The sequence below is a fragment of the Myotis yumanensis genome, unplaced genomic scaffold, assembly GCF_028538775.1.
Source record: "Myotis yumanensis isolate MYYU_CA2020_CCGP unplaced genomic scaffold, mMyoYum1.0.hap1 SCAF_4, whole genome shotgun sequence".
Taxonomy (NCBI): Eukaryota; Metazoa; Chordata; class Mammalia; order Chiroptera; family Vespertilionidae; genus Myotis; species Myotis yumanensis.
The window spans coordinates 16,671,497-16,697,791 of record NW_027223755.1 but is presented as its reverse complement, the minus strand read 5'-3'; the positions used below and the strand labels follow the sequence as shown (position 1 = coordinate 16,697,791).

The window sequence follows — 26,295 nt, the reverse complement described above, 5'->3', positions numbered from 1 at the left end:
ATAAATTTATAATCCCTTACCACTTTGGGCCTGGTGCATTCCTTTTTCGGTGACCCTAACAATCCCCCAACAGAAACAGCCAATCCATTCTGAGAGCTGGGCCTTGGAAACCAGGCACAGTCTTCCTTTCCATTTCCTCCAGGTGGCTGCTGTGTAAGGTTGCTATTTATTTGTGCTTAGAGTGAACTACCTAGGTTCTCTTGGCTCCATGACAAGAAAATTAGGGAAAGGAGTAGAGGATATGGGAAGAACAGGAGGGTAGAATTGCTTTCGTAAAATTATCGGCACAAAAATAATCTCCCTGCAGGACTAGCAAACAACACAACATGTATGCAAGGCTCCTTTCATTTAGAAGTCATGGACCTGCTGACGAATTCTAACATGGAACATTTTAGGGAGAAAAATAATACTGGGGCATTTCCCTCTCATTCTAAGGCTTAGCTTAATGTGGTCTATTTGGCCTCTTGGAATGGGAATTAATTATTCATTATTTTTCTCTCCTATTACAAACTTTCTAGCTACTTTTGGAAGGGAAAGGTAAGTGGCCTCTTTTTAAGAGTTCCTATGTGTCTTTTTAGTTTCTTTGCTGGAGCTGAGTTATTTTCTAAATTTTCTCTTAGAATCAGTGGCTACAACTGTTTCCTATCTCTATCCCGCCCCCGCCCCCGGCCCCCCCCCCCCCCCCCCCCCATTTTGCTATCTCTTTCCCACCCTTGTTTCCTTGTTTTGTTCGGATATATATTGTCAAATCTATATCATCCAGCTCATTCATGTTAATCACTCTGTTGCCAACATACAGAGATGCAAAATTCAGAAGAGAATCTTAAACAGCAAGGACACCCGCAGGAGTTTTAAACATGACATGTTCTTGAAAATATGGGACCAGGTTTATTTTAATCATCATTAGCATCATTTTTATGTAGTCTTCGCACTGAATAAATTATTTAAGCATCACAAAGATAATCAGACAAAGAAAAAACACCCAGCAGTAGCACCCATTTGTAAATCTATGCCAGTGTCAACTCCGGTGACATTATTCCTTTGTCAGTAATAGTTAGAGGTCAGAGGTGAGAAAGACAAATGAGAGCAATTAGTTCCGTTTTTATGCAAAAACAGTTTAGTGTAGCACTTTTTTCCTTAGTCATTTTAACAGAGAAAGAAAAGATTTCACATAAAGGTGAGTAGGAAGATTTATCAAGTAAATAGAGATAATTAGGTTGCAAACCTCATAGAACAAATGTAGTTTAGCTTTTTTGTGTCTTGGTTGTCAACAGCTTTTCCTATTTCAACAGATCCTGACAATAATTAGAATTCGGGGGAGGCGGAAGGACTCTTGCAGACATGCTTCTGGAAGCAAAGCCACACTGGTTTAGATAGGGATGTCTGGTGCCTCGGCTCCTCTGCCTTGCATTCTCCCCTCCAGCTGTGGAGTCCAGTGAAAATTTTAGAATATTGCACCCCCTGGCTTGTATCCAGTGCTAAATAAAGGCCAGATTACACAGGATAGCATCACTTCTCCTTGCAAAGCTCCTCCACTAGGGCCACGAGGAGGGACTGACACCTGGAAAAGATAGTTTTTCTTTTGTAAACAAATAAAAACCCCAATTGTTTCTACATTGCTCGCTCATTGTCTGCCAGGCCACTTTCTTTAGGGTTGTCAGAAGGATTCTCTTCAAAGGCACGTGAGAAACCCAAAGAGACCCTGCATTGCCTTCATGTTAAAACCCCAACTTCCCACCAGGAGTGGGTCATTCAAGGCTTTGGTGGTCTCTGCAAATATACAGAAGGAAATGCGCACCTCCACCTGCACCTCCACACCTTCTCTCTCATCTCGACCTCCCAAAACAAATTACTGCCTCCTCCCCCAACCCCTTCTCTACTTCCCTCCTCCTCACAATCCAGGGCTGATGTCATCTATGCCAAACAGCCTCGTGAAACCTGACTAATTTCAGGTGCATGATTTAGGTAAGGACTCTTAGCACAGAGCGATTATTTCTATCACAGCCATTTTCACAATTGTTTTGGCCCCTCCTTGGAATGTGAGCTTCTGGTGGGTGGAAGCCATATCCACAGAGCTTAGCAATGTGTTGGGAATATAGTAGGTGCTAAATAAGCCTGAGTCAAGTCAAGGAGTATACTTCCTAAGGTGTTACATACATACAATAAAGTGCACACATCTGCAATATATACACGGAGAGATAAATGTATACAATGACCACCCAGGTGAACATTATAGAACTTTCCCCAGAGGCTCCCTTATCAATGGGCTTTTTAGTTGTTCTGGGGATGAGCCCCATTCAACCTGTGAGAGCAGGCTGCCTGCTAGTAGGAGACTCCAGGAGGATGTAAGATGCCCTGATTTGTCACAGGTAGAACGCTCAGGATGGAGGGAGGGGCATTTTATTCTAGAGAAAAGCACCAACAGGGGGATTAGAACCTGGACAAGCCACTACTCTCCTGTCTCCTTTCCAATCCCAGTTGTCAGAGTCCCACAGGAAAGAGAGAGCAAGTAGGAAGGATTTTTGGGGAGGACTTTGGCAAAGGGACTGTTGACAGGTGTGAGAGCAGGGTCAGACTGCGAACTAGGGAGATGGCACCTGGGAAACAGAAACCTTCCAGGGTTTCAAGAGTTTGGGACTAGGTGGTCACACCTGAGTGGGCAGGAGAACAAGGGGGCGTGGCCACCTGATAGGCCGGAAGTGGATAGTTGATTAGGGGTCGGGGCCACATAATAAGCTAGAAGTGGATATCTAATCAGGGGCGGAGCCACCTGATGGCCTAAAGTGGGTATGTGATCTAATCAGGGGCAGGGCCACTTGATGGCTGGAAGTGAGCACCTGATCAGGGATGGGGGCCAGGTGATGGCCCTAAGTGGGCACCTGACCAGGGATGGGGGCCAGGTGATGGCTGGAAGTGGGCATGTGATCAGGGGCAGAGCCCTGATGGCTGGAAGTGGGCATCTGATCAGGGGCCAGGGCCAGGTGATGGCCCTAAGTGGGCACCTGATCAGGGGGCTGTGCCAGGTGATCATTGGAGAGTGGGGCTGAGTTCCCACCTGATGTCTGCACCCCTCTGTCTACTCTAAGGGGTCAACACACTTCCCCTCCCAGACTGATTTGAGGACCCTGGGGCTGCAGGCAAGACCTGGGGTCTAGTGACAGGCTGGGGCCCAGGCTTAGCTGATCCCTGGAGTTGTCCTGGAGCTCTGAGTGTGCTGTGCGCCAAATTGGTTCTCCAGGAAATTAAATAATACAACATTTAAACAGTGCAAATGGTGAAAAGTGAACATAAACAGTTACCCTCTCCCCACACTCACGCAGAAGTACTGGGACCAGTGAAGGCTGGTATGCGAGGTTTCAGGATTCCCTATCACCCCCTCTCGCAGCCTTTTTCAATCCCCACGCCTGCGGGGACAGGGAAGTGAGCACAGTCCAGGTTTGCCAAACCTCTTGGATACACGCAAAGCGGGGGTTCTGATTTCTGAGCTCCCCGCTCACCTGTACCTCCTTCCAGGAACTCCCACCAGTACCTCCCACAGACCAAAGCGCATTTTGGAGCCAGAGGACCTTGCCCACAGTTGGAGAGAGGAAGCGCCCCCCTCCAACCCCGCACTGCCCCCCCACCTCCCGCCCCAATTGCTGGGGTCCGGTGTTACCGCGAATGTAAAAAAGAGAGGGCAAGATGCTCTTTAGTTGAGCCACATGTTTTTTTCTTCCTTTCTCAATCCAACATTTATATTATTGCGGTGTTCGCAGAGTACCACAGACTTCTGCTGTGGCTGGGTCGGCTGTCCCTGAGGACGCGCTGGGCCAGGGGGTCGCGGGGGCTGAGACCCGCTCACCCATCAAGGCTGCAGGATGCGCGAAGGGGGCCCCGGCGCGAGAAAGTTCAGATGTTCAACTGCTGCTGCCGGAGCCCTGCCTCCCTTTTAGATCAGTAACCGGGAGGGGCTCCTCTCCGCCCCTCCGCAGCGGGGAGGGAAAAGGGGGTCACGCTCCCTGGGTCCCCGGGACCCCGCCCAGCTCGCTCGCTCCCACGGCGCCCGCCGCCCCGCCCCGCCCTGCGCGAACTTGGCCGCACCCACTTCCCCTGGAGGCGCCCCAGTCGCGGCCGGGCTGACGTCACAAGGCACCCAGCTCGGCGCCCCGCGGTGCGCGCCCCGTGTCGGACCCGCCGCCCTCTCGGAGCCGACACCCCGACGCGCCCGCGCGTGCCCGTGCCCGCCTGCCAGCGCCGCTGAAGATGGCGAGCCAGGCGCCTCCGGAGCCCGCCGAGGAAGGATGCCCGGCTCGGGCTGCCGGGGAGCAGGAGCCGCCGCCCCGGGCTCCCTCCGGGGAGCGGGGGGAGGAAGCGCCGGAGGAAGGGGCGGCGGCGGCGGCCGCGGGGCGGCAGGTGGAGGAGGCCGCCGGCGAGGTGGCCGCCGCGGTGACCTGGCTGCTGGGGGAGCCCGGGCTGTGGCTGGGCTGCTGCGCCAAGGAGCTCCTGAGCTGGAAGAGGCCGCTGCGCACCGTGCTCGGCTTCGCCGGGGCCAACGTGCTGTTCTGGTGAGACCTCGGGGTCAGGGCGGGTGTGTGTGGGGTTAGGGGACGTCCAGGAGGGCAGCCGACCTTAGGGCGCTTGGGGTGGGGGTGCGCGCTGGACACTGCGGAGTAAGAAGTGTCAGCCTTGCCCCACTTTCTTGGTCACCTTGCTGAGCAGGTAGACACCCACTTCAACTCTGCTCCAGAGGCACTGCCTGTAAACAATTGTCATCCTGTGTGTGTGTGTGTGTGTGTGTGTGTGTGTGTCCTGTCTCACAGGCCAGGTCGTTGGCTGACCCGCCTGCACCTGTACCTGTAGGTGTGCCCGGCATACTCCGTAACTTGGGCTTCTGCTTTCTAAAACTCGCAGGTTTTGACCTGTTCCCCCAAAGCATGCCCGAGCAATTGTGCTTGAAATTGTATTCGTTCTTGCACCCACAGCAGGCATATCTGGACCAGCTTAGGTACATGCTCCAGACTGCCACCTGAGATGGGCACTGAATGATTTGTTTTTCCCTTCCCGGGAGGATTGGGTTTACTGTCTTTACTCCCCCAGGAGAAAACAGGAGGCAGCCAGGTGGATTATATACACCCCCACCCGCGAGGTGTACACAGTGAGGAAAACAGGCATATTTTTAGGTGAAGTACAGAGAGAATACACAGGAATGGCTATGGCAAGCCCCTCATCAACAGGTTTGTCCCTCCATATAGACCCCATCACCGGCAAGGACGGGGGAAGTGTCTGGCTCCTTCCTTGAAAGACAGCTCCGTCATCTGTTGGAGGGCGGAGAAAAGCCTTCTTTGTTTGCAACCCTGTCCTCATAACAAGCATGACCCACACCGTGCAGATTAAGCAGGGCTTAGGTAACAGATATATTGTTATAGGGCATACATTTCTTAACCTTAAAGTTAGGAAATAAGTGCGCAAGTCATACATACGTAGCCTGCTGTTTTCTAGGTGAATCGAGCAACTCAAACATTTTTTCTTACAGATCTGTGCTAGTCCTGGCTTTCCCTAAAAACTTGCTGTATCTTATCAGGGCCCCTGAATGTGAATTACTTGGCTTGGGGTCTCTTTGTTATCAGTATTTCTAGAGTTTTTTCCAAATTTCTTTATCCTGTTGTGAAGTTATGTGAGCACTCAAAATAAGGAGAATGTGTTGTGTTATGCTACGTGGTTTGTGCCTCACTCATTTTTCCAATGTGGAACATATTTTTAAAATCATTTTCCTTATTTTTAAATTTTATTTATTAAAAATAGCTAATAGTCTTATAGTTCAAAAGTTTGATGGTACAAGAGGATAGACATTTTGAATATTTCTTTCCCATGCCTGTCCCTGGCTACCCAGTTTCCTCCCAGAGGCAACCAATGTTACCTGTTTCCTTGTATCTTTCCAGATAATGCATATTTCAGCAGATACTCAATATTCTACCCAAATTGAAGAATACTGCCTGTGCTATTCCTCTTCTTAGTGTGTCTTGGTGATCACTTCTTTGTTCTTTTTCAGCTGCATAGAATTCCATTGTAAGGATGTCCCTGATTATTTAACCTGTGTCCTACTGATGAACTAAGGTTGTTTCTAAACTTTTGCTATCTCAGTGTTATATGTAATGGATTTATACATGCACTGTTTTGCATATATGCAAGTACTTATGTAGAATAAATTCCTAGAAGTGGGATTGTTGGATCAGAGGGGACATGCATTTGTAATTTTGATGGATATCACTAAATTATTAGACTTCCTTGGAGTTCTACCAATTTATACTTCAACCAGCAATGTGTATGACTGCTTGTTTCTCTCTACCCTTGCCAACAGCATTTTCTCAAACTTTTTGATTGCAAATCAGATAGGTAAAAAAGGGTATACCACTATGGTCTTCAATTTTTATTTCTCTGGGGTTGAGTATTTTTCCTATGTTCAAGGGTCATTATAATTATTTTTTCTTTGCATTATCTGTTTATAAATAACTTTTATCCATATTTTTAGTTGAGCCATTGGGCTTTTTCCTATTGATTTGTAGGAACTCTTTTTATATTAAGGATTTTAGCCTGATTTCTATAATATGAGTTGCAAACATTTTTTCCTATGATGTATTCTGTATAACCTCTATTGAAAAGAATGACTTCTGCATAAAATAATTGAAGGCGTATTTGGCATTATTCGAGTGATGTCTTCTATCCATTTTGTTTTATGAGTTCTTTGGAGAGGCAAACAATGACCAGGCCTTCAACCCATTTATATCTTTGATCTTCTCTTTTATTTCTTTCCGGTTTGCAGTGTCTACATTCCATGCATGTATTTTCTTTGATAGAAAAATAATAGTATCACTTTTTAAATTATGAAATATTTGTTAACTGGAATTTCTGACTCATTTATTAATTTCATTAAAATTTTGGACTTTTCCCCTTTGTTGTTTCTGGGGTTAAACACTTTTTGAGGACATCATTTCCTTTAAATAGTGTAATTTTTGTTGTTGTTAATTCTCACTTGAGAATATTTGTTCATTGATTTTTAGAGAGGGTGAAAGGGAGGGGCAAGAGAGATAGAAAGAAAGAGAGGGAGAGAGAGAGAAACATAGATGTGAGAGAGACACATTGATTGGGGTTGCCTCCCACCCAAGTTCCAACCAGAGCCGGGGATTGAGCCTGCAACCTAGGTACATGCTTTTGACTGGAATTGAATCCAGGATCCTTCAGTCCTCGGGCCAACGCTCTATCCACTGAGCCAAACCAGTTAGGACATAAGTAGTGTACTTCTTATCAAGTGATCTTAAATGATGATGTTAAAACATTCTGTGTCCCAGTCACTCTAAAGCTCTATATTTTTATTTTTATTTTTTTATTTTTTATTTATTTTTATTTATTTTTATTTTTTTGCTAAAAGTATTACAAAGGGTATTACATAAGTGTCCTTTCCCCCCCCCCCCCCACCCTTGACAAACCCCTGCCCTCTCTTACCCCCCAGTGTCTTATGTCCATTAGTTATGCTTATATGCATGCATACAAGTCCTTCGGTTGATCTCTTACTCCCCTCCCTCCTGTCCCCCAACCCTCCCTGGCCTTCCCACTGCAGTTTGACAATCAGTTTGAGGCAGCTCTGCCTCTGTATCTATTATTGTTCAAAAGTTTGTAATGGTCTTTATTATCCATGAATGAGTGAGATCATGTGGTATTTTTCCTTCATTGACTGGCTTGTTTCACTTAGCATAATGCTCTCCAGCTCCATCCATGCTGTTGCAAATGGTAACAGTTCCTTCTTTTTTACAGCAGCATAGTATTCCATCGTGTAGATGTACCACAGTTTTCTAATCCATTCATCTACTGATGGGCACTTAGGCTGTTTCCAGATCTTAGCTATGGTGAATTGTGCTGCTATGAACATAGGGGTGCATATATCCTTTCTGATTAGTGTTTCTGGTTTCTTGGGATATATTCCTAGAAGTGGGATCACAGGGTCAAATGGGAGTTCCATTTTTAGTTTTTTGAGGAAACTCCATACTGTCTTCCAGAGTGGCTGCACCAGTCTGCATTCCCACCAGCAGTGCACAAGTGTTCCTTTTTCTCCACATCCTCTCCAGCACTTGTCGTTCGTTGATTTGTTGATGATGGCCATTCTGACAGGTGTGAGATGGTATCTCATTGTTGTTTTGCTTTGCATCTCTCGGATGATTAGTTACTTTGAGCATGTTTTCATATGTCTCTTGGCTTTCTGAATGTCCTCTTTTGAAAGGTGTCTATTTAGCTCCGTTGCCCATTTTTTGATTGGATTGTTTATCTTCTTTTTGTTAAGTTGTATGAGTTCCCTATAAATTTTGGAGATTAGGCCCTTATCAGATATGACGTTGGCAAATATGTTTTCCCAAGAAGTGGGTTTTCTTGTTGTTTTGTTGATGGTTTCTTTTGCTGTGCAGAAGCTTTTTATTTTGATGTAGTCCCATTTGTTCATTTTCTCTTTAGTTTCAACTGCCCTAGGAAGCTCTATATTTTTAATGAGAAAAACAAAAAGATCAAGGTTAGAAATATGAGGAACCCATATCTTATCTTAAGCAAGAGTGATGTTGTTTCTACTTTAATTAGTATTTAATTATTTCATTTTTGTGGAGACTAACTTTTCAAACATATATTTTTGAATGATTTAATACCTGGTACCAGCAGTAGCTTTCAGGATTTTGGGTTTGAGTTCAAAAGCTCTAACATATATTGCCTGCCCATTATCTGCAAGATTTTAGTACTGTGAACTACAAAACCCAGCATTGAGGTATGGCCTTAACAAACGGGTATAACTCAAGGCTGTGTGAAGCAATTGTGTTAGAAGAGTCAGAGAAAGGCCCAGCCAGTGTGGCTCAGTGGTTGAGCATCAGCCTATGAACCAGGAGGTCACGGTTTGATTCCTGGTCAGGGCACATGCCCGGGTTGTGGGTTTGATCCCTAGTGTGGGGCATTTGGCAGCCAATTAATGATTCTCTCTCATCATTGATGTTTCTATCTCTCTCTCCCTCTCCCTTCCTCTCTGAAATCAATACAAATATATTTTTAAAAAAGAGTCAGAGAAAGGATAGGTTATCCTGATGCAGTTCCAGGGGAGTGGTGGCATTGTGGACAAGAAGAAGTTGTGGGGTCCTAATGAGGAGATTGTGCCTGGGCCAGATCTTGATGGACAGGAATGTTTTGGGTAGATCTAGTACATGGTCAGCAGCCTTCCAGTCCTTAGGAACTGTACCTGATATTTCAGTCAGTATTGCCAAACTGATGTGATGGCACACGGGTTGGTAGAGAAAAGTGGGAAAATGAGACTGGCTAGGTGTTTTGGAAACACATTTTGGGACAATGGTTTCCTTGAATGTCATGTTATGTCTGTGGACTTGTCTTTTGTTTAGACAATGGGGACAAAACAAAAGCCACCTCATTAATGTATCCGTGAATATTTTCATGGGTAAGTAAATTGTGGTCCATTTATTCCATTTATTCCTGCCGTCCCCCGAATACTATCTAACAAAGCTACAGCGATAGGCAACAACATGGATGAGTTTTTGTGTCGGGGTGTAGGGCTCCCTTCTCCGCGTCCAGCACAGAGAGAGCATGCGAACCGGTTCTTTCAAGTAGAGGAGCTTTGGGGATTGAGAAATGAAAGACAGATGCAGAAATAGAAAAGCTGGGTCTGGGTGGGCTTCTGTCCTCTTCTGGCAGAGAGGCAGAGAGACCAAGTCCCAAGCAGTGTGTTTATTTTATAGTCCAAATTCCCTAAAATATCAGGAGGTTTCACCAAAACTCAAGATAAGGGAGTTATTCCTGGTACTTGACTGGATTTACATAATAAAACCCATTCCCCGCACCTGGGCTTTGAAGAGTTGGGCTGAAGGCATTCTCACCTTTTGGCCAGAAATGCCCCCAAGGAAGGGCTATGCCCACGCCTTGGGTTCAGTCAACATGACTTAAAGGAGAGCCAAGGCGCCTTCCCTGGCAGAGGGCCTCCCACAAGTTTTAAAAATGTAATTTGGGGCAGAAGAAGCACACAGTAAAATGTGCAGAATGATTCAGTTTTTTGAAAAAGTTTCAAAATGTGCAAAGCTGAACAGTATTGACTGGGGATATACACATAGGAGATAAGAAAGACACATTTCTTATTCCTGAAATCAAGAGAGTGGTTGTTCCTGGGAGGAGTGAGAAGGTGTGATCCCAGGGGGACATATGGAAGGTTCTGGGGTACAGGCAGTGTTGTATTTTCTGACTTGGGTAGCGGTTACATAGTGTTCAAGTTATGAGTATTTTATAACTGTGTATGTATATATTATCTATTATCTATGTATTTTATGGAAAATACTAAAGTATTAAATTATGCTAAGAAATGGTACTCACTCAGAGCTCCGCGGAGTTTGATAAAATGCAGACCACATACAGTGTTTGCTTCAAGAACAGCATGTCCACAACCTGAAATAGATGGTGTGGCACTTAATAGTAGTCTGAGGGCTATGTCTCCCTTATTTTATCAACGAGGGACATGTTTTTAAATTCTTTCTCTTAAAAATTTAAATTTTATTTATTTTCAAAATAATTAGCTAATACCGCCTCACAGTTCAAAAGTTTAAAAGTACAAAGGGGCCAACAGTTTGCAGATCTCTTTCCCACGCCTGCCCCTGGCTACGGTTTCTTCCCAGAAGCCATCAGTGACACCCGATGGTAAACACAACATAGAATGGAATGAACCCAATGAAACGGAAAATGCCCATTTGGTTGTGGTTTTAAAGAATTAACTGTTTGCAGTGGACCATCAGTAAAGTGCACAGACTCCTAAGTGTACAGTCCAATGTCACACCTATGTAACAAAGGCAACCAAGATCTAGGCCATTCATTCCATCACCCCAAACGATTTCCTGTCAGTACCCACCCTGGGGACTGACCTGCTTTCCATCGCCATAGATTCTATTTGTCTTCCCTAAAGTTGCACATAAATGATACCATCTATTAGGATGTCTTTTGTGTCTGGCTTTGTTTACTCAGCGTACAGTTTGGAGATTCACCCCACTGTGCATATCAGTTATTTGTTCCTTTTTGTTGATGACCAGGCTGCCACTTCAGGGATATGCCACGATTTGTTTATTCACTGGTCATTTGGGTTGTTTTCAGGGTTGGCTCTCATGAATAAAGTTATTGAAAAAAATTCCGACAGAAGTCTTTGTATGAGATGTCTGTTTTTGGTGAGAGGAGTGGCAAGCTCTGACGCATGTTTTCTGCGGCCACATGACGGTTGCCTTGGACAGGCAAGGGATGGAGCAAAATGCCCCTATTCTCAGTCTCCTGGCGGGTCACAGCACTGACATTGGATGCCTTCCAACGCAGCCTCTCTCTCGGGGCACACTGGCTCTGCAGCCTAGAAAGTGCCCTGATGTGATTCAGTATTGAACCCACAGTTGGAGGCTTGGCATACAGGAAAGTCCAGGCCTTGGGCTTTTCCCAGAGCATCTGGCATCGCATGACAACATTACCCTCCATTTGTGTGAATAGTAAAACTGCAAGAACGTGATTTGCCTGAGGTGACCGCACAAGGGCAGGAGACCTTGGGTACTATGACTTCTGTGACGTCTCAGGCTGGGCACCCGTGTAATCTGGAATGCCCAGGACCCACTGGGAGTCCTTGGGGTGCTGTTCTGTGGTGTTGGTTTGGAAGGTTGCAGGGTCCAACTCGCACTTGGTGTCAACAACCCCTCTATACCATCAATGATGGTGCCTCCAGCTTGTTAGAGGAAGGTTGAAAGGGCCGGGCTTAGAAGGACACCTCTTCCTCCCATACCTGGGGACGAGGAGGAAAGGTAGGCGTGCCTATAGTGGATGTGCCCAGGAGTCATGGGACAGTGGTGACTGATATCTCTTTGAAGGAGGAGCAATCTACTGAGATTGAGAAGGTTGAGCGAGGACGAGGCTGGCTATATCTTTCATGGGGAAGGATAGCAGGAAATCACAAATAATTGGGGGGAAACGCTGGATGACATTGTTTTCCTGGTTTTATTTATGTCCGGCCATTTCTACAGTGAATACGTTTTTATCAGGTCCCTGTATTTTCATCTTTGTCCTCATAGACCAATTTTTTTCAAGCTGCATTTTTTTCATGGAATAGTGCTAAATTTAGTATTGTGGCCACCTCTATGCTGTATTGTATTTGTAGTCAGTATTGCTCGGGAAATGACAGAAGCGAGCTCAAAAGTGTCTGTAGTATCCACATCTCTTTACATACATGCTTTCAGAAACATAAAACTCTGAAGTGTTTTCAAAGATTCTTCAGGAAGATTTTCATTTTCTTTTAAATGTTTTTGTCTTGATTTCAGAGAGGAAGGGAGGGGGAGAAAGAGGTAGAAACATCAGTGATGAGAGAGAATCATCCATGGGCTGCCTCCTGCACGCCCCACACGGGGAATTGAGCCTGCAACCCAGGCATGTGCCCTGACCGGAAATCGAATCGGTGACCTCCTGGTTCATGGGTTGAAACTCAAACACTGAGCTACGCTGGCTGGACAAGATTTTCATTTTCTACATGCTTTCTTCTCTGCTTATTTCAGTTTATTTGGGAAGGAAACATTTTTCTCTTGGGGATGAAGGCAGCACTACCTAAATGAAAACACGCTGGGCGAGGTGTGGCCACTTACATGCTCCACATGGAGTCTTAGAACTGGGAGAAGGAGCTGCAGCCACCCATGGGCCAGCCGGCCTCCCATCTCTGCCCAGACACTGAACGAGCCTTTCATTTCACTTGGGGATACCTGCAGTGATCATTGATTTTAACAATGACCATTGATTGGGCTCCTGCTTTGCGTCACTTGGCATAGTTATTATTTATTTCTCACACCACCCAGCAAGGGGTCATTGTCCCATTTTGCAGAGGGGAACGTTGAGGCCCAGGGCATTTAAGTCACTTGCCCCAAGATGACAGTACGTGGCAGAGCTTGGATTTCAACCAGGCTTTTGTACATTTTTTCCCCTATCAACTAGAGCCTACTGCAAGGGGAGTAAAATGAGTGTGATGTTATATGGCTTACTCCATATGTCTTCTACAGGACCCAGTGAATTTACTTCTTAATTAAAACATTGGCTGCCTCCCACATAGCTGGTTGTCTCTTATCTGCTTTCAGGAAAGAAGTTGATTTATTTTTCCAAATAAAATTTCATCACTAACCACAGCTCCATTCTACCACCTTTGTTTTCCGTTTTCCAGCGTTAATTGTAAAAACCCAGAGTGCATCTCTCTGAGTTGTCAGGTGGTCCAGCTTCATCATGTTTGGGTGCCCTTTTGTGTTTGCCCTTTTGATTGGAGGGTGGCCCTTTCTCTCTAGGTAGAAGGTCGTGTGGACCCCCGCATCTTCTCAGGTGGCTGTGCTGCTTGATGGTGTCGAATAGCACCTAAAACATGTGTCCTTTGGGCTGTGAGCCTGGGTGCGTTTAGTGTTGGGGATGGCAGCCTGTCTTTAAGGAGCACTTCTGCCATACCCTGGGGGAGGGGAGCTGGGCTGTTGGCTGGCATTGACGGCGGCATCTTTATTGACAGAGCAGGGGAGGATGTTCGGGGACTCAGATCCCCTGCTCCTCTGGCCCATGTGCAGAGCCTCCCTGCTCTGTTTCAGCTCTTACTGCTCCCTCCGCCCCCGAGGCTCTGCCTGTGTCCAGCATGTCACCCACAGCCGCTTCACTGTCGTCAGTCGGTAGTCACCGCAGTGGGTCATCCTTGCTACCTTCTCTGGGTCTTGCCTATTAATTTCAGTATTTGGATCTGCTTGTATTTTTTCATGGTATCTGGAACAATTTGAAGGTATTTTATTTTCCTGTGGGTTTGTTTTTTGAAACTTAGTAAAACTCTGTTGACAACCAATTACATAAAAAGAAAAAATTAAAGCTACATTTATAGAATATGTAGTAAATGATATGGAAAGTACTGCATATGAAAGTCAGTCACTCTCTCTACACATACATGCATGCTTTCTCTTTTTCGCTGTCTCTCAGATCGATTAATCCCAACTGACTTTTAATAAAAGCAAGACATTCTCTTGTCCCGTCTCTTTCCACTTCCTGGTTGTTTCTCAGAGCAAATATTGTTAATGATTTGCTTTTAGCTCTCTTTAGGCTTTTCTAAATAATATCCTTAAAATGCCATTTTTTTTACATTTATAATTTGTTTTTAAAAATTGTGAGGTATAATTGACATTAACATTATATTAGGTATACAGTATAATAATTTCATGTTTATATATATTGTGAAAAGATCACCACAATAAGTCAAGTCGGTAGGTTACTGTTTTAAAAAGATTAAAAAAATATTTTTAATGATTTCAGAGAGGAAGAGGGAAAGAGAGAAATATCAATGATGAGAGAGAATCATTGATCAGCTGCCTCCTGCATGCTCTCTACTGGGGATTGAGCCCGCAACCTGGGCATGTGCTCTGACTGGGAATCGAACCTTGACCCCCTGGTTCATAGGTTGACACTCAAGCACTGAGCCACACCAGCTGGGCTGTTAAAATTTTTTTAATGCCATTTCTTGATGGAGTAATTTGACACATTATTTTGTTCCTTCCTGCCCTAATTCACACACACACTCCCTTCCCCTCCTCCATCTACTGTAATGATGTCACAATTTTCGGTTTGATCACTTATCATTGTGACTGTGTAAGCATTGTTTATACATGAACTAAGGAGAATGCCATGTTTACAGTACCGTGCTTGTACAACTTCATTTTGCTGTTACTCTTAGCAATTTTTTCTATTTGATCATCTTAATTTTCCAGCATTTCTGGAAAACTCCTTTTGATAATGGGTCAAATGTATCAGGCTGACAGTTTGAGTTCCTCTCTTTTTATCCTTTTCCCTGGAGCCACCCCTCTCAGAGTCCTCACCCTCCTATACCAGTCTTGTGTGATTGTCCCCAGGGTCTGCTGTCCTCTTAGGACATCCGCATCCGTCACCCCGTTCCTTCCCTCCTCTGCGGGAGCCTCCATCACTGGGCCCATGCTGCACAGAGTCAGGAGAAGTCACAGCCTCGAGGGAGAGGCCCCTTTTCTTCCCCTTAAGAATATTCACGAAGGTTTAAGGTTTTCTTGTTTGTTCGGAGTCTCTCATTTCTGTTTCTTTTTCCCCTGTTACTGGACTCTTTCTTGGTGAACTCCTTCTGTACTGAGAGAGCACATTCTCCAGCTCTGAGAAAGTACAAAGGAAATGCATGTTGTGAGAACGCATGTGCAGGAAATATCTCTCTCACCCTTCCAGCTGGTTGCTAGTCTGGTTTGCTTTAGAATTCTGGGTTGGAAATAATTTGCTCTTAGAATTTTGAAGCATTGCTCTTCCTGTCTCCTCTTGCGTTTGAGCAGTTGGACGCCTTTCCAAGGCCTTACCAATCTCTTGTAGATGATCGGTACCTGGTCCAGCTATTGATTTCTGATGGATGGTATTTAGGTAAACAGGGAATTGGCCAGACGGCTGTATTATCATCACTAGTGCTTTAGCGCTTAAGGGCAAGCTTAAAGCATTTCTTTTTGGCTTTCATACTTCCAGGACTCAACGTTGGCCATATAAAAGCTGCATATGACTTTGTGGTCCATTGTAGTCCTGTGGACTTGAACACAGGGCTTCTGTGTGCCTCCAAGGGGTACTCACACAGAGCACAGCTTGCGTGGCGCCCCCTGCAGTTGTGCAGGGAGGTTGCCCTGGCTGGGTGCTGTGGGCTTTGCTGAGTCATGCCTTGGGAAGTGGGTGTCAGGCCTGGCTTTGCAGGTACACATGTATTCCTAGCATAGACTTCACCTAATGAACCAAACGGTGGATAGAATTCATGCTTTGACTTTGCATGTGCTCAAAACAAATATCCTAACTTGTCATAGGCCAGGATGCGACCAGGATGTGCTGAGTTGGAAGAGTGTCACTGCTATTTACATTTTAGGTCTGGTTGGGAGCTTAAGGCTACATAGGTGTCACTTTCTGCTGGTCAGCTTCCAAAAAAGCACCCTGGCACTTTTGCTCGTGTCTTGTGGGTCCAGGGTAGCAGAGTTCAGCCAAAGAACCACAACCTGAATCTATTAAAATCCTCTAGGACCCCGAGCTCCCCAGTGCTTTGAAGGCACTAACCTGTTTTTCCGTATTTCAAACAGCCGATGGAAGATACTTATTTCTGTGATCAAGTTTCACCAGCTCTGACCTAGTAAACCAGGTTGTTTTGTTAGCAGCTAAACTCTTTCAAAAGACGGCATCTGTATGAGGAAACAAAAGGTAGGGACTCTGCTCCACCTTCGTCATCACCTCATTGTATAGATGAAGAAACTGAGGCCCAAACCCCACTGTGAGCTGGTGACAACTGGCCCCGCCTCGGGGCCTCCTGACCCCTTTTTAAAACTGCTGGGCGTTGAAACAAGCGTGATGAAACCTTGGACGGCAAAATAATAACATTCCCTGGTGCCAGGATCACTGTTCCGAGTTCTCAGGTCACTGTGGGAAATTTACTGTATCGATCCAGCCGCGTCTCGGGGGGTCTTGAGAGTCTGGGGAAGGAGTATGGACAGATCTCCCCACGATTTGTTGGGATCCTCAGAAGCTCCTAGCTGTGAGCTTCAGACCACATCCTTCCTCCTTACCCCTGTCCACGGAGCCGAAGTTTGTTAAAAGTCAATTTTGACAAAAGGAGACAATTGAAGACTGTCTTGCTCTCAGTTGTAATGGCTCAACTTGAGCACATCTACCTGAAACAAGGTGTTTAACATCCAACGAGTGGCAATACCACCTTTTCTCACCCCATGAGGATAACTGCATCCCGGAAACCTGTCATAGGGGGGACATTCTTGTCACTTGAACATTCATTTACTATTCGAAGGAAACATTTGTCTGTATTCCTGAACTACAAACCGATAGTTGTGTTTTCTAAAACAACCCCAGGACCCGTTAACACAGGCATAGCCACTTCAATAGTTACATTGGTTACCGACTACAATTTTTTAAATATATTTTATTGATTTTTTTACAGAGAGGAAGGGAGGAGGAGAGGGATAGAGAGTTAGAAACATTGATGAGAGAGAAACATCCATCAGCTGCCTCCTGCACACCCCTCACTGGGGATGTGCCCGCAACCACGGTACATGCCCTTGACTGGAATCGAACCTGGGACCTTTCAGTTCACAGGCTGACGCTCTATCCACTGAGCCAAACCGGTTAGAGCAACCGACTACAATTTAAGGGTGTTTTTTGTTGTTGTTGTTGTTTTTAAGAAACCTCTTTAAAATAGCTGTTGACTTCTTCTCATCAAGCTCTCCTGTAGCTAGTACATATAATAGAGGGTGTTAACAAACAAAAACCAGACACACATTCAGTGTTTTAACAAATTCAAGCTTTCATGGGAAATAAAATGTAAAAGTCAGGACTAGAGAGTCCATCAGAAGAGTACAGTTTAGGGACCACGGTGCACGAGAATGCACATCCCCGGATCCTGGAGAGGGGACTTCCACCATGAGTCAGGAGGTGGCCTCGTGGCCTCGTCTGGGGCTCAGCATGAGTTGCATGCAGTCCCAGTCCATCTTTGTATGTGGAAGAAAGGGCTTAGGAGCTGGAGGAGGGGAATTAGGTGAGCCACCTCCTGCTGTGCTATCCCTGCACCCTCCCTGGGCATATGCTGGGGCACTGACTTAGTATAAAAACTTTCTTTCTATTAATTTTAGGAATGAGTATATATTTTCTCATATATTTAAAAAGTTCACCTTTTAAATTTAACTTCCCAAAACTTTCTGGGCAAATTCAAAACAACAACTTGCATTGTTGTGTATAATATCAGAAAGTTTTAGTGAGAGACTTTAACCAGTTTATCATCATAGTTTATGCATAATGGTACATGAAACCCTTACCTTTTTAAAGTAAATGATATTTAAATATTTAAAAATACTTAATACAATTTCACTTTTGGCTCATGTTCTAAATTTATTAGAATCCATTTTAAAATATAATCCAGTGTAAATGGGAAATACGATTTAAAAATTGCTTTTCTGTTTGTTTGTTTTAAAATTCACTAGTATTAGTGAACACCAGCTTTCATTCATCAAACTGGAAATTGGTTATTTCCATGAAAATTTTCACTTTTAATAATGTCGCTAAATACTGGATAGCTGAAAGTTCAGCCTGTTTGTATAGTAGTGCCATGTATGACTAAGATATTGGAATCTGTGTCCATGCTTTTAGCTCTAATGTTGCCCATGAAATCTCTGATGTGCATGGAGTTTGCTTGGTGCAAACAGGTGCATGTTGTAAGGCTTATGATCCCATGATTGCCACATGCCTATGGCATTGAAGAGCATGGCTGAGGGTCGTCCCAATATGCCAAGGTTGTGGGTTTGATCCCCGGTTAGGGCACATACAAGAATCAACCAATGAATGCATAAATAAGTGGAACAACAAATTGATGTTTCTCTCTCTCTCTCTCTCTCTCTCTCTCTCTCTCTCAAATAAATAAATAAAATAAAAATAAAGAGCATGGCTGTTAGAAGAACTCCGAAACATATATTGTGTATTGGTGTGGCTTTCCCTGTAATCATGGCTTCTTAGACTTGAAGGGAGGTGCATCTGCTGCGCCGCTGGAGACAAGGATCTATGACATAGCGAGGCACCATCACTTTGACCTGACCGACCACATCATGGCAACAGGGCTTTGGCACAGTGGTAGCTAGGAGAGACAGACTGACTTCCAATAGCTAGTGAGAAGCCCGGTCTTCCTTTAAAGAGAAAAATTAATCTAAGCCAAGGTCCAAGGGCCATCCATGTTCTCAGTTGCTTCGTGGAAGGTCTTAAAAAAACTGTTTAGAAGTTTTTATGCTCCTCCATACATTTTTGTTTTTTCATTTTCGCAAACTGTTACTGTTATAATAGTGTGCTTTAGGGATTTAATGTTTGATGATCACCTCAGTTACATGCATGATTATTTGCACAAATTGACGCACAGTCGTTTAATATATATTGAATGAACAACAGTACAATATGTATTTCTTGAGCACCTGCTATTGGCCAGTTAGTGACCTATTGCTGGGGTGACATCAGTAAACAGAGGAGATTGGACCCTTCCCTCATGAACTTTGCAGAGTGGTGTCAGGAAATGGTAAACAACGGACAGACAAGTGGACAAGTAGGAATCAAGATGAGTACTAAGAAGGAAAAAGCATTACTCTGGGAGAGCAGTGGAGGGCTCTAATTTGATTGCCGTCTGCCAGGGAGACTGGTTTTCAGCATGTCTGGCTACCGAGTCTGACAGTTGTCCACGGGATGATATCTGACTCACTCTTGTGCCTTTGCCAGGCTTTTGAATTCAGTATATTTTTATTGATTTCAGAGAGGAAGGGAGAGGGAGAGAGAGAGAGAAACATCAATGATGAGAGAGAATTGATTGGCTGCCTCCTGCATGCCACCTACTGAGGATTGAGCCCACAACCCAGGCATATTCCCCCGACCGGAATCAAACCTGTGACCCTTCAGTCCACAAGCCAACACTCTATTCACTGAGCCACGCTGGCTAGGGCAGGCTTTTGAGTTTTACCTCTCGTTCTCTTCTCATCTGATTGCAGTGCAGGCCTGTGATGGAAATGTGGACCCTGTTCTATTCCAGCCTCAGTCCTTGCTGACTGTGTTTGTGGTTGAACTGAGGCGTTTTCTGTAATTGTTTGTGCTTAAGGGCAAATGTTCTAAGCACAGAAGCTAAGGCGCTCACGTGGAGAACTTAATGGGAAACCGTCATCTTTCCTTATTACATATTCTTTTCTTCTTCTTCCCCACCTTGTTTTTCACGGGCGTTGTCTGTCTTGTTTGGAGGGTTAATATGGGCCTGGAAATCTCAGGTGGAATGATGAGGAGAGACGTGTTTTCCGTTGGAGCTTGGGTAGGGCCGTGCTGAGGGACGGCTTTGTCTCCCTTGTTTAATTAGAGAAAGTTGTTAGGGTTGTTTCTACCCCTGGCACCGCCCCAGGTGGGCACACAGAGGGAGCGGGACGGACAGACCTGCTGGGTAAAGGCAGCGCCTCTAGCACACCCACGTTTGAACTCGGTGTGAGGAGGTGGCTTTGTTCCCTGCTGGAACACGTCCAACCAACACTTCTCTTTCTTCCTAGTTTACAGCTCCTCCTTGGCAAACAATGAAAAGACTGGAAAGCAAACAACCGTTCCCACAGAGTCACTTCTAACAAGGCGGGGTGGTGTTCTCGTTATTGTGGTTCCGGGCTGTCCAAGGGCGCCTGGGTGGTTGTCTGTGCACTGGCTGCTTTACTTAGTCCTTCGCTGTGTTTCATCAGTCAGTTCTTTTCATATTAAGAAGATACGGAAATGATCTCTGTGTTAGTTGGTCTTCTCTTACTGGGTTAAAAGGGGATTCTCATGATGAAGCATTAAGTCTCAGCCTGAAGAGGTCTTCTCAGATCCCAGTTTGTGGCTTTCTTCTTGCAGCTCAACTCATGGCTTGAATTCTTGTGGGCTAACCTCAGAATTGAGTGATCTTTTTTGTTTATTTTCCCTTTGCCAATTTTCTTATCTATTTGTACTTATTCTGTGGGATCGTAGATATTTTGGCTCTCTCCACTGCTTTTTGGACTAAAATATAGTGGAAATAAATACTCATGGAGATGGGCAAGTATATGCATGTGTGTGCATCGGTGCCTCTGTATGTGTGTGTGTCTTTGTGTGTGTGTGTGTGTGTGTGTGTGTGTGGTGTATGTGTGTCTGTGGCTGGGGAATAGGGGTTCTGAAGTGAGGTGTGAACTAGCTTCTAGCAAGGTGAACCCCGTGAAGTGACTGTCTTTCTGAGCTTCAGTTTCCTCATTGTAAAAGGTGGGGACCTCACAGAATCACAGTGAGGATCAGGGAGACGGCAGCCTCGAGGGACGGGAAGTCACTCAGGCCAGTGCCTGGCCCTGTGCGGCCTTTCCAGAATCCCAGTTTCCCACTGAAAAATGTTCTGTTACATTTTGTGCTATTTACTGAAACTTTTTAAAAATCACTAAATGTAACAGAAGACATTAAAGTATTATTTTAAATAAAAATAACTACAGCTGAAAGGAGCCCAAGACCAGTGTGCATACTCCCTCCATCGGGGTAATGTGTGTGTGTGTGTGTGTGTGTGTGTGTGTGTGTGGTGGTGGTGGTGGGGGGGGGTGGGGGTGGGGGTGGGGGGGGACAAAATAAGCTGCAGGAACAGGATCTTTGCTTGCCCAGCTTCCTGAACCTGCTGAGGGATCCAAGAGGCCCCAGGATCAGGGGCTGAAGTTGGGGGACCCTGAAGAATTGACAGCCATCAGAAGAGATTCATTCTAATCCCAGGTTCACTCTCAGTTTGGAATGTTCTAGAAATAGAGTATAGGGCAGGGGTGGGCAAACTTTTTGACTCGAGGGCCACAATGGGTTCTTAAACTGGACCGGAGGGCCGGAACAAAAACATGGATGGAGTGTTTGTGTGAACTAATATGAATTCAAAGTAAACATCATTACATAAAAGGGTACGGTCTTTTTTTTTTTTAGTTTTATTCATTTCAAACGGACCGGATCCGGCCCACGGGCCGTAGTTTGCCCACGGCTGGTATAGGGTGTTGTGAGGGCTGAGGCCTGTGAGGCAGCCAGACCACTTATGCTTGCAAACTCATCCACAGGCATTCCCTGTCTCTGTATCTCTGTATATCTGTCTCTATTTCTCTCTATCGCCATATCTATCTATCATCTCTCTCTCTCTCTCTCTCTCTCTCTCTCTCTTTCTGTCTTTCTGTTTGTTTCTGTCTCTGTGTTCCTTTTTAATTGGACCCTTAGGAAAGAATGAGAAAGGGCTTTTCTGCTTAGGATGGCATAGTCTCTGGCCTTGAGGTTGTCCTGCCAATTGAAATCCAACTGGACAGTGTCCATTGGCATGTGGGCCCACAGTGGACGTTCCTGATACATATATTGGTGCTCAAATATTTGCAGCCACTTTTTACCGGGCCTCAGGTTTGGCCACAGAGTATCAAGGAGTCGTAGCTCCCCAAGCACTGGAAATAACAGGTCACTATTCTCCCCGTTTTTGCCAGCAACTAGGAAGCCTGACACTGGACACACCACGAACTCCCCCTTTTTAAAAAAACTTAGGGTTTTGAAAACATTTCCCACCCTTGTTAGTCAGGGCAGTTGCACCAAGTAGGGTCATAATCCCTGGCTTTGAATCTCCTGTCCCAGTGTTGCCTCTCATAGGGACTGACCAACAGTGTCGTCACTGTTCTGCCACTTAAATGCATCTTTGGAAAGTACAGTGACGAGTCCGCATCCAGCTGTGGGTAGTGTGTGAGTTTGTTTTCAACATTTCATCATTGAATAGGAAATACAAGTGGATGGTGTGTCCCGGGGACGACTTCAGGATATGGTGTCTGTGAGAGGGGCATGCCGTGTGGGGAGCTGTTTACCTGTGTTCCTAGACAGACTCCCTGCGAGGTACTTGGCCAGCTCAATCTGTATTAGTCTCTCTGATGAGGAAATAAATTTCTAGAAGGCAGTGCTCATATGTTCTATAGTTCTCTATAATCTCTACAATGCCTTGCACTTAGCATTACATGATGGATTTGTTAAGTTAATTTTCTATGAATTATGATTACATGAATGTTCATATCATTACTAGCTTGGCCAATTAACTAGTGTAAAATTGGCTTCAACCTCCATAGAAAGCCTCAGAGCTCCTTGTGATTTTGCCATTCCATTCCTTGATGAGTCCAATTAAAAAAAAAAAGTGCTATAGGGTCTGTATGCTGTTCAAGATAAAGGATTCTTTGTTTTCCTCTGGAGAGGAGGTGGGCAAATGGACAAAAGGGTAGTGATTTTAAGGAGAAATGGTTATTAGCAAATTGGAGTTCTTAATAACTGCTATTTTTAAGAGACTGGTGGGGAGGGTGTAGTAAAGAAATGAATACGGCATGAAAGTAAAACATAAAACGGAGGACAGGGCTTCTACTGTAGCGTCTCTGTTTGTATTAAGAGCCCTTTAGCTCTGCCTTTGCAGCTGATCATAATTGTGTTTCAGGTCACTTCCATTCTCCATCTGTTAGCAGAGCGAAATTTGGGCCACACCCAAGAGAGCAGATTCTCTGCCCAAATTACAGGTTAGAGTAGAAAGCCTAGCACAAAAGTATACGTGCTTTTATTTTATTGACATCGATGCCTATTAAATGACTTTTATGTGCTCATATTGGTGTGATTTGAAAGTGAAATTGTTGAGTGTTGGCAGAAACTGAGCCTAATTTTTAAAAAAATAAAAATCCTCAAACTGAAATGATTTGTTTGTTTTTGCTTTGATAGGTTCCTCGCATTGACTCCATGGAGAGTGTATCACCTGATTGCCGTCTCGATACTTGGGCGAGTTATTATGCAAATAATAAAGGATATGGTTTTGTCTAGAAAGAGAGGTAAGAAAGCTCAGAATTCACTATGATGGGGTTTAGTTTTCTAGAGCCTGAATGTCTGATTTTTGTGCAGGCATCTGAACCAAGAAGTCCTTTGACAAGGAGCAGGAAGCCAGGGGATACAGACATTGACTTTGCTACCTTTAATGTTGATTAAATATTTATTTATTATCTGTTACTTATTTAACTGATGTTGTCCCTAGTCATAGCTACTGCTCTGGGCAAAAGGTTTATATGTGTTGGTTTCTCTTTTAGCTCTAAGCACTATTATGTAAGTACCATTTTGATATTTAAAGATATCAGTGAGGATAACAGTTAAATATTTATCACATACTACATGATGAAAGTGGGCCATTCAAAAATGGACTGGTTTAGGTAAATTTTTTTCTACCTCAAAATGAACAAAAAATTCAGGGTTTAAAAAACAAGTAAGTAATGGTTAAAAAATTTTTTTAATTAGTTGGTGATGAAAAATGAATTTTAAACATTAAGTTTAAAAGTGAGAACTTACATTATTTTTTACTTTTTCTGAAGGTGTTTTCTGACTAGCTTATCTCTATCATAAATCTGAGCCAAGCTTTTTCATACTTGGAGGGTCCTCTTCTACCAGGGTTTGAGCTTGTTTTGCAAATGGGCAAAAATCCCTCCTTGGAACAATTGAGCCCCGTGAATGTGGTAAGATTGATTTGATCAAAGATAGCTAAGAGAACGTTACATTCAGGTATTTGATTTCACTACACATGATTCCAAATGGACAGATAATTTTGGTTGGGGTTCTCGTGATGAACGTGCATAAGACCTGCCCAGAGTTCTAGCCCCGACAAGGACACTGAGACCTCTTTATGGAGGACACTATCTCCTGATGCCAACTCTGAGACCAAGGATATTAGGTATTAGGTATTTACTATCATGATGTGGACTGCAATCCAGTTTATATTTTAAGTCTTTATAGTTCTTAAACTAAAATTTCTTCATTCTAGTGTTCTGGGAAGGTGAACAAACTTGTTTTTGTCCAGTTATTGCTTTTTATGAATCTGTAGTTTAGACCAGGGGTAGGGAACCTTTTTTCTGCCAAGGGCCATTTGAATATTTATAACATCATTCGTGGGCCATACAAAATTATCAGCTTAAAAATTAGCCTGCTATATTTGATCAAACATTTAGTTAACTCACCCCTAATGCCTTGGCAGGGCCAGACCAAATCATTTTGTGGGTTTTATGTGCCCCACTCCTGATTTAGATGATATTCTTGCATGTGTTCTTCCTTCTCACCCTCTCTTCTCCTCTCTCCTTCCATAACCCTCTCTTCTGTGTCAGAGAACAGACTCCTAACTTTTAACCCTAACAGGCACCTGCCCTGATGCTCTCTGTTTACCCAGATGTGTGAAGGCCGCCCCGAGGTGGAGCATCTTGGTGCTGTGGGATTTTGTACCAGGGCCAGCGGGATCAGTGCATGGTGGTCTCCATGTCTCTGCCTTGATTCACAACTGGTAGAGGAGAGCCTGTTTTTCTCAAATATACTTTGTCACATTTTCACCCTCCAGAACCTTCCTTGTGGGAATCTTAGTAGAAATAGCCACTGACAAATTTTATCCCTAGTCATTTTAGCTCAGCAGCAGAAATGGACTCACAGAGCAAGCTGAGCGGCTCCATATTTTCAGTGGTGCACCAGATTTGGTCCCAGCACAAGCTACGAGGAACAGACAAATGTGGAAGGCCAAGGATGAAGCTGGAAGACTTCATAACTGTCCTTCTCTCACGCTCGGACCCTTACACAGAGGTTGTTTTCAGCACTGACTCATTGCTTGATGTTCTTGCCAATATGGAACTTTCATAGTCACGAAGTACAAGGAACCTCTGCATTGCAAAGATTTGGTCCTTTAAAAGATTAAGGTGGCAGAGTTGGGAGACTTGTAGCCTAAAGGGTCTAGTTCTTGAGCTGATTCACTCCATTTGCTAGCTGCGGAGAGACCCCATCATAGGCTGCCTCAGTGTCCAGTGGCTGCTATAAGAAATTACCACAAACTTGGTGGCTCCAAACAACAGACATTTCTTCTCTAATGGTTCTGGGAGTCAGTAGTCCAGAATCAGCATCACTGGGCCAACGTCAAGGTGTCAGCAGGGCTCTCTTCCCTTTGGAGGCTCTAGGGAAGGGTCTGATCCCTTCCTTTTCTACCTGGGGTTGCTGGTGTCCTTGGCTTGTAGCCACATCACTCCAGTCTCTGCCTTCATGGTCACATTGCTGTCTCCTGTCTGTGTCAAATCTCCCTCTGCCCTCGTCTGTGACTGTATTTGGGGCCCATCTGGATAATCCGGAATAATCTCCATCTCATGACCCTTAGCTTAATTACATCTGGTAAATCCCTTTGTCCATACAAGTAACATTTTACAGGTTCCAGGGGTTAAAACCTGATATCTTTGGGAGCCATGATTCAGCCTACTACACTCTCTGAACCTCTTTTCCCTATGAAATGGGAGAAGCCAACCCCTACTCCAGGGCTACATAAGGGTTGAATAAGAGGGTGAAACAGAAGTGCCTTGGGCACAGTAACAGTCTACTCTGTTCAACTCTGCCACTTGACTGGAACAACGTGGGGTTGTTCCCTCTTCAGTCAGTCTGTGGGGCCTTTCTGTGCCAGGGCCTGTGTAGGTGCTGGGCTTCCAGTGCGATGCAGACACACCCCTGGCCTCTCCGCCCAAGTGGAGCTCTTATGCTCCATCCAGTGGGGCAGACATTTGTCAATGGCCAATCTTTCTGTCAGAGTTTTCACCGGGCACATTGCTCTGAATTCAGCATTTCCGCTCAATGAAGAAAACAAACCTGAGAAATTGGATGAATAACTGTGCTTTCCCAGCACTACCCAGCCCATGACGG

General features: G+C 44.7%; 1 protein-coding gene across 1 annotated transcript in view; it reads left to right on the top strand.

Annotated features, from left to right (window-relative positions):
* The first annotated feature begins 4,227 nt into the window (after positions 1-4,227).
* Positions 4,228-26,295, top strand: part of RETREG1 (reticulophagy regulator 1) — a 105,907-nt gene continuing 83,839 nt past the window's right edge. Inside the window, exons 1-2 of the mRNA XM_070411922.1 lie at positions 4,228-4,544; positions 23,317-23,423. Of these exons, the coding sequence (XP_070268023.1) occupies positions 4,243-4,544; positions 23,317-23,423 (409 nt within the window). The 5' untranslated portion in view covers positions 4,228-4,242. The remainder of the gene's footprint in view (positions 4,545-23,316; positions 23,424-26,295) is intronic.